General features: G+C 43.3%; 1 protein-coding gene across 1 annotated transcript in view; it reads left to right on the top strand.

Annotated features, from left to right (window-relative positions):
* The window catches only part of LOC115648684 (disintegrin and metalloproteinase domain-containing protein 20-like), a 153,517-nt gene extending 143,264 nt beyond the window's left edge, over positions 1-10,253 (top strand). The window contains exon 20 of the mRNA XM_030556663.1: positions 10,156-10,253. Within this exon, the coding sequence (XP_030412523.1) occupies positions 10,156-10,198 (43 nt within the window). The 3' untranslated portion in view covers positions 10,199-10,253. The remainder of the gene's footprint in view (positions 1-10,155) is intronic.
* Positions 10,254-15,544: the final 5,291 nt, after the last annotated feature.

The raw sequence follows: 15,544 nt of genomic DNA, 5'->3' as shown, positions 1-15,544 counted from the left end.
GTACTCCCTTTGACCCTCATCGGACCCAGGCCTGCACCATCCCCACATATAACAGTCTTCAATAACTGAAGTGCCCTGTTGATTTCCATTACAGCCTATTCTCCTGATAGGCCTTCTTGGGAAGAGACAATAGGAGACTCTTCTAAGGCTTCAGAGAAGAAGTTCTCCAATTATCCTCTGAGAGTTGTCAGCTTCAAGAGACCTAGATCACTTCAGAGAATTGATGCCCAAAAAAGAAGCATTGTTGAGACTCCAAGCTCCTTTAGTATTGAGTGCCCAGTACCATCTAAAAAAAGACTTCCAGTAGCTCTAAGTCTCCTGGTACCCACTACTGATGGGAGCCACGACTGACCCATGCCGGGTGTCCAGTACCAAAGAAAGCATACAAGAGACACTGATATTTCAAAAGTCTCAGTACTGACCTCTGCACCCTCCACACCATCCATGGCTTCTGCATCACAGAAAACTACTGTGCAGTCAGATCATCAGACATCCACAAAGACCAGAGTAGCACTGCTACTGACACCTCTTGGCTAAGACTCTAACTAGTCCCCCTCTATTCAGTTGACTTCTAGTCCTGGAGAAGTTTAACTTTCCTAAAGACCTCTTTGTCTCAGATGAACCCGACTCTCCACTGCTCATAGGTACGCAGGGTCTTTTGGTATCCCAGTTGTCCTCTATACTGTCTTCTTCCCTGCTACCAACATACCACCCCATACTGAAAATATAATTCATAGGGGCATACTTAGATTCATTGACAGCCAAGGTCTACCTCCCCACTGACAGATTCATAATGTTAGCATATCTAGTCAGGACCATTCAGGGGAGTCCATGAACCTCAGTAAGGAACTGTGTACAGGTCCTGGGTCATATGGCAGCCTGCACCTTTGTGACTGATCATGCAAGACTATGCGTCCACTGCTTCCAGAGCTGGCTCAGAATGACCTATTTCCTGAGCAGGAAAATCATGTTTTCCCTCCCCATGAAGAACTCCCTAGGCTGGTAGAAAAATCAATTCAAAGTCTGTGCTGGCATTCCTTTCATTCACCTACCTCCAACAACAATCTTCACAATGGATACATCTCTCTTGAGATAGGGAGCTCACCTCAGTACTCTCACAACTCAGGGTAGATGGTCACCTCAGGAAACCAATCTCCACATCTACCTTTTGGAACTTAGGGCAGTCAGGAATGCTTGCTTTCATTTCTCACCTCTCAATGGGGCAAATCAATTAGATCATGATGGACAATATGGCCTACATATTCTACATCAACAAATAGGAAGGAATAAGCAGCAAAGAATCCTGTGGCACCTTATAGACTAACAGACGTTTTGGAGCATGAGCTTTCGTGGGTGAATACCCACTTCGTCACTCCAAAACGTCTGTTAGTCTATAAGGTGCCACAGGAATCTTTGCTGCTTTTACAGATCCAGACTAACACGGCTACCCCTCTGATACAGGAAGAAATAATTACTCAAAAATGTTCCAGTATCTGAGAAATTGTAGGGCTGCTACATGGGCTCCATTACATACATTTTCTAAGCACTATGCCTTGATCCATGCCACCAGATTCAAGGTGGCACTTAGTAGTGAGGTACTATTGTTAGTTCTGGACTTAGTTCCGAAGCTCCCTCCTCCTTCTAGAGATACAGATCAGGATCCACCTGAAGTGGAGTACCTATAGAGACACTACTTGAAGAAGAGGTTTCTCAACTTATGCAGTAACTGCAGTTCTTCAAGATGTGTGTCCCTATGGGTGCTCCACTATATTCCCTTCTCCTCTACTTCAGACTGTTCTCAGTAGGATGTTTGGATGGAGAAGGAACTGAGTGTGGTTCTCCCATACAGCTCTCTCTATATCCTCAGTGTGCAGAACAAGAGCGCATAATATGCACATGCAGGCTGAATGGACACTGCTAAGGGAAATCTCCAATCAAGGGCTCAAGAGGCATATGCACACCTGAAGTGGACTAATTTATTCTTCTGCAGGAGGTAGACACTCCTCAAAACAAAAGCAGAAGTACTAGCACCTTCAGCGAGAAAAGGAAAGGGGTTTATTCAAGGTACTTCCTTGTCCTAAAAAGACAGGACCCATCTTGGACTGCAGGGAACTGAACAAATTTATCTGCAACCTGAAGTTTTGAATGGTGACCTTCTTGTATATTATGCCTTCTATAAATCCAGGAAATTGGTTCACAGTCCTTGATCTAAGAGAGGTCTACTTCCATGTGAATACTCAACCAGCACATAGGAGATTCCTAAGGCTCATGGCCAGCCAGCAACACTACCAGTATCAGGTCCTTCCCCTTGGACTCTTGGCAGTACTGAGAGTTTTCACTGAGGTACTGTAGGTGTGGAAGTTTACTTTAACCAACACCGGTGGTGAGGTACCTTTACTTGGACAATTGGCTTTTAAAGAGACAATCTTACCAGGAAACACAGGAAGCCACCACCATGCTTCTAGACCTGGTCAGAAGGCTCAGTCTCAAGGTAAACCCAGGAAAGTCCACCTGCAGCATGCAGATAAATTATCAGAATGTCAGTGGGCAGTGTGAGGGCAAGGGTACACCTGTATAATACAGGCCATAGAACTTCCCCCAAAATAATTCCTAAAGCAGATCTTTTAGAAAAACATCCAATCTTGATTTTAAAATTGCCAGTGATGGAGAATTCATCATGATCCTTGGTAAATGGTCCCAATGCTTAATTATCCTCACAGTTAAAAATGTACACCTTATTTCCAGTCTGAATTTGTCTAGCTCTAACTTCCAGCCATTGGATCCCATTATACCTTTTTCTGCTAGATTGAAGAGCTCATTATTAAATATTTGTTCCCCATGTAGGTACTTATACATTGAAATCAACTCACCATGTTACTTTCTCTTTGTTAAACTAAATAGTTTGAGCTTTGAGTCTATCACTATGAGACATATTTTTCTAATCCTTTAATCATTCTCTTGGTTCTTCTCTGAACCCTCTCCAATTTATCAATAGCCTTCTTAAATTGTGGGTACCAGAACTGGCCATAGTATTCCAGCAGCAGTTGAACCAGTGCCAGATATAGAAGCAAAATAATCTCTCTACTCTTAATCAAGATTCCCCTGTTTATGCATCCAAGGATCTCATAGTCATCTTCGTCATTTATGGGCCTTTGGGACATTTAGTAAAGTATTTTTAAACAGTTCTCAATTTTCATTCATATTTTTCTGATTATATTCTTCCTCCCAACTGCTTTGGCTTATAATTGTTTTCAGCTGTGTGAAACTAGACCTTTTAAAGCATCAAATATATGTATCACTGGTCTGGACTTTATTCTGTTTGTACATTATAAAGGTCATGATCTCTTGTGCTTAATTTTGCATTAATTTTAAGTTCTGTGATCAGTTCCTTTTTATTGGTCAAGATGAGATCTAATAAAAAAACCTCCTCCATGCTGAGTGCAACACTCTGAGTTAGAAAAATGGTCATCTATAATATTTAGATATTCCAAGGATGTTTTAGTAGTGGAAGCATGATAATTCTAGCATTTGTCACTCAAATTGAAGTGTTAGGGTTGCATGACTACATACTCAAAAGTCAGATGATGCCAACGTTAAAATTGCAACCACAAAATTATCTTTGACCAGTTGTGAGTACACTTTTATTATACATTCCTTAATTACATGGTTTTATATTATTTTTCTAATAATCTCATATATTAATCACACAGTTGCAACTTTAGATATGCATGTAGCATATTTTAGTCAGAGTCCAATGTAATCCATAATTCTGTAGGTGTGGAATTTGGCAAGGAGGTCCTGCTCCGGGTGCTAACATTAGTTTCTAAAATTCTGTTCTCACACATAAAAAGAAATCCATCGGTCAGGGGTCTGACTTCTGATTTAACCATACCCACCAAAATATCTGAAACTCTGTTGTTTTGTCCAAATTACACTCTCTATATTGATTTGGAACTGCCCCACAGCTTGGTTTGCTGCTTCTATGACAGAACACACAGCCTCTCAGCAATCTGTTCTTCAAGGGGTAGGGGAGAATTATAGGCCACCCACTCTGCACCCACAGCAGTCTTTCTACACCTTCACCTCCTCTTTAACCTTTCCTTCATCTTCAAGGAGTATCTCTGTGGGTGCTCTACTTTAAGTGAATGTGCTTCCCTGAACCTGGGTTGGAGAATTTCAGTAGCAGTGCCCACTTGGGTTACAAATGCACTCTCCCCATCTCGCACCACTCATGGTGGCTACATAGCGCTGTGCGACCAAACCACCCTCAGTTCCTTCTCCACCACAGAGTGAATTTCTGAACTCCAAAGTAGAGGGGAGGAGGGAGAGACACCCATCTTGCAGAAACTCAGTTACTGCACAAAGTGAGTAACCTCTTCTTCTTTGAGGAATGTCCCTGTGGGTGCTCCATTTTAGGTGACTGTAGAGCAGTGCCACGCATTGGAAGGATGAGGCTTCAGAGTTGGATCTGCAAGTGATAAGACAGCTAGCCCTAACAGAGCATCTGAAATCAAGTTTTTGCTGAATTGGACCTCATCTGCTGGTTGTCTGAATGGGTGAGGGGTGGCATGAGGAGTAAATGTCCCCTTTCTCCTCCTAACTGGAAAAAGGAGGGATCGATTTGGATGGTGGTGTAGATTGGAACAGTACCGAGTGTGCCAGAGTAACATCTGTACCAAGAAGGGGAGATTCGGGGGTTGCGGAGACTATCAGGACTTTGTGGTAAATGAATTGTAAAACCGTGGCGGGGTGCGACTCACCACTGCAACGCATCCTGCTGGCTGTCCTGGGGATTAGCTCTGTTCACCTGTGTGCCCTCTTCTGGTCGTGTCTCGTTACTGTCACTTGTGCTCCTGGACCTGTGTTGCACCAAGGACCATGGCATCCTCTTCAGGACACAGCCCTCTGGCTGTGCCACACTCTGTGCTTCCCCTTTACAGGGGAATGTTGCAGTCCCTTAGTCCAGCCACTTCCTCAGTGGCAAGTTTGGGGGAGGGGGAGACCCAGGCCTGCCACAATGCTGGGTCCTGACCCAGGGACCCTATAGATGGCCACTGCTTGCGGCATCCCCTCCGACTCCTCAGTAGATTTTCCTGGGCCACTTCCCTGCTGCCCCAGCACCCTCTTTGCCCTTGCCTGAGGGCCTCAGCCTGCAAATCCCTGCAACCTGCCAGGAGCCGTCTTTAGCTCCCCAGGTCTCTGCCCACAGCACTGCTCTGTCCAAGGCAGCCAGTTTACCTCTCTCCTCAAGCTCCAGGAGGGACTGAATGTGCTCTACTCCCCAGCATTTCTTATATGGGCAAGCCCAGCCCTGATTGGCAGCTCCTATAAGCCCTTCTGTGATTGGCTGCTTCCTGCGCAGCCTCCTTGGGGCTCTATTAACCCCTTATGGGCCAGTGTGGGGCAGGCACCCCATCACAAGAACTTTGAGCATCGGTACCACAGAAGGTGTTGGTGGTGGTGCCACTGAAGTTGTAGAGGTTGTTGGTACAAATGTGGCTGTGCTATGCAGGGATAGAATGCAGTGATACTAAACTGCCTGGTGCTGCATGTTTAAGCGGCTCTGTGCCTACCATGGAGGAGCAAGTAAGCTTCTCTTTGCCATTCCTCTCAGAGCCCATCCACTTAGGGTCTTTGGGTTTTGCAGTATCAGCAATACCAGAGGATCCTGCTGACTCGTAGGTGCTCAACAGTGCCATTGTTGGTACTGAGAGTGTCAAATGAGCTAGGGATTGTTTCTTTTTAGCTGATTCCATGGAAGGGGAGGTTGTGGTTAAAAAGCAAGCAGCCCTTTTTGAGGACAGTGATTTCCTCTGTGAGGATGACAGGCAATGTCTGTTGGAAGCCGTCACTGCGGTTGGCAAAGACCAGTGTCTGCGGGAGGGAGAGGGTCTCTGGTCTAGGGTTGGAAGCCAAGTGCAGTGACTTTTTCATAAGGATAAGTTTCAACTTGAGCTCCCTTGCTTTTCTGGCATGAGACTTGAGATAGTGGCAATGAGAGCACTTCTGAGGTACGTGTGTCTCACACAGACAACAGATATATTGAGAGTTCCTGTAACTTCTGGCAAGAAAGTGATTTAAACCCTGGGGATCCAGGCATGCCCCATCAGTAGCGTTCCTCCAGGTGAAGGAGGTTAAAGCTACACTACACTAAAAGCGTGAACGGAATCTTAACCAATAATATTTTTTTTAAAAATTGAAAGAAAATAAATGGGGAGAGAGTATTAAACTATACTAACACTGTCATAAATAGACAGTTAAGGGTTAATTCCTCTTTTACCTGTAAAGGGCTAAGAAGTTCACAATACTTAGCTGACACCTGACCAGAAGGACCAATAAGGGAACAAGATACTTTCAAATCGGGGAAGGGGAAAAACCGTCCTGTGTCTGTGCTGTGTGAGCTTTTGCTGGACAGACAGAAGGAACCATCCCACTCCTAACAGGGTAATGAGTAATTAGAGAAGGACTGTATTAAATTACTTTTATTTCTATTTGTAATTTCTTTTGCGAAATAGGGGGAGAATCAAATTGGGTTTCTGTGTAACTTTAAAGTTTTGCCCAGAGGGAAATCCTCTGTGTTTTGAATCGGTTGTCTGTGAGATTATCTTGCTTTCTTATCTCACAGAGGTATTCCTTTCACTCTTTTTTTTTCTTTAATTAAGTCTTCTTTTAAGAACCAGATTGATTTTTCCTTATGTTAAGATCCAAGGATTGTGGATCTGGGCTCACCAGAAATTGGTGGGGGGAATTTTTTTGAGTCTACCCGGTAAAAAGGGTATAGAGACTTGGGGAGGGAAATTAGTCAAATCCTGCCAGTCAAAGGGGGATAAGGACTGGGGAAATATTTGGGAGAAGGCAGAGTTCCCAAATGGCTCTCCTTCAAACGGTTTTTTAAAACATTTGGTGGTGGCAGCGATTGTTTTGCCTAAGCTGGTAAAAATAAGCTTAGGGGTTATTCATGCAGGTCCCCACATCTGTACCCTAAAGTTCAGAGTAGAGGGGGAATACCTTGACAAACAGTAACTCCAAGAGGTAAATGTGAAGCAAGCAAAGAGGTGCAGCCATGGCTCTGCCATATCCAAGCAGAGACTCTCTAAATGGGTTTCCAGGTGCATTCATCTTTGTTACCACCACGATGATCTGCAACCCTGACCGGGGCTTGAACACACTCTATCTGATCGCTCTCCATTTCAGTAGCCTTCCTAAACAGTGTACCCATCACAGACATCTGTAAAGCAGCACCTGGGCCTCAAACCAAAAGTTCACAGGGCATTACACAATTGAGCAAGACTCAGTCTCAGATACTCTGCTAAGACTCTCTTATCACCACTTGCAGTTCCAACTGTGGAGCCCCATCCTTCCAGTGAGTGGCATTTCTCTACAGTCACCTAAAGTGGAGCACCCACAGGGATACTCCTTGAAGAAGAGACGGTTACTCACTTTGTGCAGATAGGTGTCCCTGTGAGGGCTCCACTACCCACCATCCTCCCTTCTACTTTGGAATTCAGAAGTGATGGAGAAGGAACTGAGGACAGTTTGATCGCGCAGTGTTATGTAGCTGCCAGGAGGTGGTGTGAGATGGGGAGAGCGCATGTGCAATCCAAACGAGCACTGCTGCTGAAATTCTCCGATTGCAAGTGCAGGGATGCACATTCATCTGAAGTGGAGCACTCACAGAGACACCCATCTCAAAGAAACTCAGTTACTGCACATGATGAGTAACCCTCTCTTCTCCTCTTCCCTTTCTTCCATTCTTAGAAGCAATCCAGAAACAGAACTGGGGCACAGGGTTCAGGTGGTGCAGCTAATGCCTGAATCTGCAAACAGTCTGAAACAGTAGTGTCACCCAGAATTTCCCACCATATCTTCAAAGGACTTGAAACAGTCATTTCCCTCATTTCCTTGAAGCTGTCTCAGAATTTCTAGACTGCTGAACTGGGGTGCCATTAGAAATGAGATACAGCTTGCAGCACAGTACACAGGGCCCTGCTTGCAGTACTGTATATGCCAGTTAATCATGGGCCAGGAGAGAGGAGAGTCATTTAGATAAAAAAGACAAAGTAAAATATGCACACCACATATTACAGATTATGCGTAACAACCTAAAGAACCAGTGAAAGTTTGGTGATGTAGATAGGCATAAAGTCTACAGGTAATTTAGTTGTGTAGATAACTGCCTCATCCCTTGAAGTGAACATAGGGGAACTTTTCTACAGATTGAAAAGAAAATACTTAGCACTGTATATGGTGCTGTTAACAGTACACTTAAGTAAGCAAAATTAGCGTAAGTATTCAAGAATGAAAACCATGTTAAAAGAGGTTACAAGGCCACCTACATTTATAGGCAATTCAGCTTCCTACTAGGGTGATCAAACCATTATAAAAAATATCATAATCACAAGATTAAAATAGTCATGGTAGTTTTAATCACACTGTTAAACAATAATAGAATACCAATTTAAATTTATTATAAATATTTTGGGTGTTTTTCTGTATTTTCAAATATATTGATTTCAATTACAATACAAAGTACAAAATGTACAGTGCTCACTTTGTATTATTATTTTTATTACAATATTTGCACTGTAAAAAAAAGTGCAATCTACAAGTCAAAGCATGAAGGGGCGTACAAATATTTAGACCATCTGGCACATAAATACCTGGCAACATTGTTCTACAACAGTGCCACGTGAATGAACCCGTTTTCATTTTCAGGTGACATTGCAAATAAGAAGGACAGCGTTACCTCCCGTAAATGTAAACAAACTTGTTTGTTTTAGCGATTGGCTGAACAAGAAGTAGGACTGAGTGGATTTGTAGGCTCTAAAGTTTCACATTGGTTTTTTTTGAGTACAGTTACGTGAAAAAAATTCTATATTTGTAAGTTGCACTTTCACGATAAAAAGATTGCACGACAGTACTTGTTTGATGTGAATTGAAAAATACTGTTTCTTTTACCTTTTTTACAATTCCAATATTTGTAATTAAAAATAATGATATAAAGTGAGCACTGTACACTTTGTATTCTGTGTTGTAATTGAAATCAATGTATTTGAAAATGTAGAAAAATATCCATAAATGTTTATAATAAAACTTATTGTTGTTTAAAAGTGTGTTTTAAAACTGCAATTAATCACAACTATTTTTAATCCAGGTAATTTGCTTTGCATTAATCGCTTGAGTTAACTGTGATTAATTGACAGCTCTCCTTCTTATTTAACTCTTTCATTACCTGAACTAAACAGAGGAAAGGCTGTGCTGCTAGTTGGATAAAAAAGCAGTGTATGTGGATATTGTCAAAGGTATTGCAATACAGCAAAAGTAAAAACATAAGAGTAAAAGGTAATGTAAAAAGTCTAAGGACCCAGTCTTGTGTTCCTGCTTGAATGGGCATGGCATTCTCCCTAATGGAGCTATTTGCTGGCCTGGGGCATAAGTGCATAAAGTTATAGTGGAAATTTTACATCAGTTTAACTACTCAAGAGTGAAAAATGCATTGCAAGATGCTACACACACATATGTAGAAAAATTGTGTAGTGATCTATGAAATTTGAAAACCAGTATGTGAATATCCAATGCAATATCCTAAGGCACTCACACAAAGGGAAGAGTTAAGGTTGTGTACGCAACCGGGTGAGGTCTGGAGGCATCTGTATTTTTTATTGTCATTTTATGTATTTATTTATTTATCTCTCAAGTAATCCTGGACTGTGTGGTTATTTATATTTTAATTTTGTAATATTTTCTAAGGGATAAGATTGATGAATAGTGAGACTTCTATTATAAATCTAATGAAAGAAAGAAAATGTCCGTACTTGAGTGCTTAGCTATACAACATTAAAGTCCCTTAAGCGCTTTTTAAAAATGTTTTTGCATAGTAATTCATATCACATGGAAACTGGTAGGTTTAGCAAATAATATTTCCATATCAGTCAGTAGCACATAAAATCATAGTGTCTGAGAGAGGGTCTTTGTGAAAGTAAAACTGGAAATGTGACTTCGTTGTACTAACTTTTGCTTCTTCAGAAGGAACTATGATTGCGTAGAACTCTGAAGCCAGATGCTGTATAACTGTAGGCAGGATAAACGTGGTAACATAAAGTTTGCCAGTTAGATAGACTATGCTTTAATCATTTTACTGTTTTGTTTTTTTAGAAGAGCCAGAAGAAAAGAAAGCAGTATTCAGTCTAAAAATTAGAAGGGAAGTTATTTGTTTAACAAAACAAAGGATATTGGACATTTGAAAAAGCAATTGTTTTCTTATCAGTTCAGCCACTGAAAGAGCATGTGAAACCCTGCTGAGATAGTGGTGTGTCAAAACTCCCAATTACGTGGGATTCATAAAGAATTTCTTTCTTTTTTTTTTAAACTGTCAATTTATTTTGTTCTTCTATTCTACTTTTTAATTTGAATAAACAGGTTTTGTTCTTATTTATGCTTCTCTTTTTGTATTCACATAAGTGTCTCCTCAGAACTTCACAGAAAACTCCTGCACAACGCAGGCCACAGAATCTCAGCCACCCACTCCTGTAACAAACTCCTGACCTATGTCTGAGCTACTGAAGTCCTCAACTTATGGTTTAAAGATTTCAAGGTGCAGAGGATCCTCCAGCAAGAGACCTGTGCCCCATGCTGCAAAGGAAGGCGAAAAACTTGGCTGCTTGAACATGGCATCAGCTATATCTTCTTCGAGTGCTCGCTTATGTCCATTCCACGTTACAGATGCGTGTGCTGCATACACCGTAGCTGGAAATTTTTCCCTTAGTGGTATCTATTGGGCCAGCTCTAGCACCCTCTTGTGCTGCACGCTCATGCACCAGTATAAGGGGCCTGGCCATCCCCACACCCTCTCAATTTCTTCTTACCACCAGTAACGGTCGCTGGAACAACTTCTCTTGTTTCCAAAAGGCATTCATCAGTGGTTCCGTTATTCTCAAATTTAGTTACCTTCAGTTTTGATTTCCTAGTAGGAGTGTACATAGTGTATATAGTAATAGTGTACATAGTTAGACCCCTCTTGTAGCTTAGAGGGGCTTCCTCTACCCCTGGGGCTGGGCGTGGCCCAATCTCTGGTCTTCAAATTCTGTGCCTCCTGTGGCAAAACCATGCCAGTGAGCAACCCACATTCCAAATGTCTGAAGTGTCTAGGGGAAGCTCACATACAAAAGTGTTGCCAAATCTGCCGTGAATTTTAGCCTTGTACAAAAAAGGATAGGGAGTCTACACTAAGGGCTGTCCTGATGGAAACCACACTTAGACCAGTGTCAGAGCTAAGCCGGTCAGACTCATCACCAAGCACCTCAGCTTTGAAAGAAGCACAAGCAACAGCTATCTGAGAGGGGACACTCCCTGGAATCAAGAAAGGACAAGCAAGGCGAGTGTAGTAGAGTATAACCTTCGCTGGGCCACTTCTTTAGCTCCACTTCACAAGTGGCACAATCAACTCTGCCCTGCTTACAGGTGCTGTTGAGTCCCGGTGCCGGACTATCCACTGACACCAGGGGGACTTCCACCCCAGAGGACTTTGCAGCAGCCAGGGACCTGCTGGTTCTCCGTTTACCCCCAAGCTCCTATCCAGCACCATGTTTTCCAGCACGGACTAGAGGGAAACCAGCCCTGCTGACATCAGTGAAGACTTCACTGGCACCATTCCGCAGACCCTCAGCACTGGGTGGTGGAAGTGAGGGGTATCGCCTTCCCATGGCCTCCTCAAACGGACTTGTCCTCAGAGTTGGAGGTGAAGACCTGCATCCAATCAAGAAGTCATCACCAGTACGTGACTTACATTTCACCAGATCTTGGTGCGTATGCTCCCCTGCCCCCCCCCGGCACCTGGCCCGGAGGAAAGTCGCTGACGCAGGCTCAGTCACCGTTTTGGAATCTGTGGGTTTTTTCCTCAGTACCGGGACCACCTTCCAGCCATTCATACTTGGTGGTGTCCGAGAGAAGGGCTCCTCTACTGCATCATATGGCACCTGACCCAGACTCCGGTACCGAGTCCAGTTGATACCAGTCAGCTCAGTGTTCTTGGGGAACCAAGGCGCAGTATCTAGCCTGTTTGACTCATGAAAGGCACCCACACACACACACCAGACTCTGCTTGAACCAAAATCGATCAGAGAAAAGGCTTGCAAAAAACTGTGAAGGGCATTGGGAGACACACCTAAACCCTTCCCAACAAGGGTGCCAAGATTAAGGCATCTCCATCTGCATACAGAATGGAGATCAGAGACAACTCCCCTAGCCTTATCTGCATGAAAGATGGGACAGGGATTAGCATACAGAATGAAGAACAGAGAACCACACTGAACTCTGGGATCAGAAAAAGCAGGGAAGCACTGCATCATGGGAATCTCTGCTCCAGATGTTAATGAGCAAACGTCTGCCCACACCCAGCTCAGCAGTTATCAGACCAATTCTAGTAATGAATCCTTGACTGATATCCAAAATACTGAAGCAGCCTAGTTGCATTGTGAGCTCCCTGGAAGAAGACACAACCCATAGCCAAGAGTGACCAGCTCCTATTGTCTAGCCTAAAGAAAACCCTTGAGTAATCAGTTTAACCATAAACAAATCTAGTGTTCTTCCTTGAACCATTGTTGTTTCTCTACAAAAACTCCCTGCCTGTGTTCAAGTAAGTGTTCTGATGCTTAGATCCAAACTATGCATCAGTTCCACTGGGATTCCATATTCTCCTGACTAATTGTGCTGGGGACTCTGCCTGTCTCTTGCCCTCAGGACCCTGAGCTACCACCATTACCAGGGAACCCTAACCAGTTCAAGCCTCATGGATTGGGTGAGATCCCCATCTTTCTCTCTCTCTGTTTTCCTTTCTACCTTCGGTATTAACCTGTAATAATGTATGTTAGGTTGGTTTAGGCTCCTTGTGTAGTTATCACTATTATTCAATAAATAACTTTTATAGTTAAGCTGGTTGCTTCTCTCTCTCTTGCTGAACTTTACTCTTCTGTGTTTTTAGCTTCCCCCATTTATTCTACAGCAACACTTCTTTTGCCTAAGCTAAAGATCCCTGCAGCGCCCAATGTACTGTGAGGTTTGCTCATCAAGTAGGTTATTGCCAGTACAATTGTGATGTGAGAGTGAGGATAGGGACATGCTGAATCTGGGACAGATAAGGGTGGCAGCTTGAAAATGCTGCTTGACACAGTCCATTGAGCCCAGAGGCACATAAGGGGGGGCAGCTTGAAAGTGCTGCTTCATCCAGCCCATTGAGTGCAGGGACATATAAGGGGTCAGCTTGAAAGTGCTGATTGACCCGGTCCGTTCAGACTTGCTTGTGTCACTTGTGTTTTCATATGGAGCTCTACTCCTCCCTTATGCAAGTCCCCTCCCAATCGAGCTATCCTGCAGGACCTGGGACCTGAATTCCACAAATGAAGTGCACAGAGAAGACTAAACTCCCAATAAGCCAAGTGAGCGAGCAGATAACGGCCATGTTTGGAAAGTCACAGGGCATGTCTACACAGCCTGTTGAAGCGAACCTCCCAGTCCAGGTTGACAAATTTAGTGTCCACCTCTCTCTCTAGGCTTCAAATCCCAAGCCGCAACTTCAAAGCGCTGTCTACGGAGCTATTTTTAAAGCACTAGTGGGAGCCCAGCTACCCCAACCCTTTTGAGCCAGGCTGAGAGGCTCAATTCCAAGGGCTATGTAAATATACTCACCGTGGTCTTAGCAACAAAGGGAATGTTTAGGAAAGAAATAATCCCTACCCTAGTTTTTAATACTGTACAGTGAACTGTGTGAAAGTAATAATTTAGATAAACTCTAAATTTATCCCTCTGAAGGGAACTTGCTAAGGCAGGGGCTCAAATGCCAGATCCCTATGAAAAAAGAGGGGGGTAGAGACAAGTGTCCCAGCTAGGAGGTGTTGGTTCTCCCTAAGGGTCCCTTATCTGGTTTAACCTGTTCCTCCCCACTGTTCAGAGATAGAGTTAAACAGGCTCTATTAGGAATTTTTTGTTATTTTAAGTGCTCAATAGAGCTGAAATCACTTGTGGTGGGACAGTATTTCCTCCTAACCTACTTCAGGTTCTACCACTAAGAGCTGACAATCACTAAGACTTGTGTGGAACCTCAAGAGGCTGACCTGCAGATTCACAGCAGAGAGGCAGCTGGCGGCATGACCAGCAGAACAGAATGGCGGCTGGTGGGGCAGCCAGAACAAGTGTTCAGATGGCAGAGTAAGCAAGGCACCTTCTTCCACAAGTGCAAGGTGAACTCACACAGATGCACCTCTGACCCCTGGGTCCTCAATGACCAACAACCACTGTGAGTGGGGTATGGTGAGGGAGCAGAGAGGTGCACAGTAAAGGAACTTTTGGTTGTAGAACTCAAGAACATGAGGCAGTATGCACTGCCCCACACACTCTGGGGTGGGTGTCCTGCTCATAGTTTTGTTTATGAATCCTACTTGCGGCATTTTCCCTAATTAATGTCAGGTGACTTCCCTCCTTTCTTTAAACGTTTCTTTTCTACACTCAGACTCTGTGCTTGCAAGTAGAGATGTTTTGCCTCTCAGAGGTGCCCAGGGATAGTGTGTAAGTTTCCTAGGTTACTGGGTAGGGTCTCAAACTGGCTCTGTGCTGTATTGTTGAAAAGGAACCCCTAGATACTGAACCTGGCCCTGGTAGCTGCCAGCTCCACCTGGCAGAAGGGTTACAACTGGCTTGAAGAGACTTTGATATTAACTATACATAAGCAAATTGCTAATGAGACATTCTTGCTTCCCAAAGGCTCTTAGAAGGTTCCTAATCTGGAAAAGACAACTGCAATAGTTTATAATATCACACCATCTTAGTTATGAGGAGAGATTAATAAAACTGGGACTTTTCAACTTGGAAAAGAGATGACTAAATTGGGATAGGATAGAGGTCTGTAAAAGTGTGAAAGGTGTAGAGAAAGTGAATAAGGAATTATTTACTCCTTCACATAACACAAGAACCAGTATCACGCAATGACATTATAGATAGCAGATTTAAAACAAACACAAGGAAAGGAAGTATTTCTTAACATAATGCACAAAAGTAAGTATTTCTTCACATAATACACCGTCAAGCTGTGGAACTCTTTGCCAGCTGTTGTGAAGGCCGAAACTATAACAGGGTTTATAAAAGAACTAGAAAAGTTCATAAACAAACTAGGGACATGCAGCCTAGATGGCTGGAAAACCGTTCCCAGAGAGTAGTTATCTGTGGTTCACAGTCATGCTGGAAGGGTGTAACTAGTGGGGTCCTGCAGGGATCAGTTCTGGGTCTGGTTCTGTTCAATATCTTCTTCAAATATTTAGATAATGGCATAAGAAAGTGCACTTACAAAGTTTGTGGATGATACCAAGCTGGGAGGGGTTGCAAGTGCTTTAGAGGATAAGATTATAATTCCACATGGTCTGGACAAACTGGAGAAATGGTCTGAAGTAAATAGGATGAAATGCAATGAGGACAAATGCAAAGTGCTCCATTTAGGAAGGAACAATCATTGTTGCACACATACAAAATGGGAAATGACTGCCTAGGAAGGAGTACT

This window comes from Gopherus evgoodei, chromosome 1 (genome assembly GCF_007399415.2).
Source record: "Gopherus evgoodei ecotype Sinaloan lineage chromosome 1, rGopEvg1_v1.p, whole genome shotgun sequence".
Taxonomy (NCBI): Eukaryota; Metazoa; Chordata; order Testudines; family Testudinidae; genus Gopherus; species Gopherus evgoodei.
The sequence above is the reverse complement of the archived record's forward strand: the minus strand, read 5'-3'. Positions and strand labels throughout refer to the sequence as shown.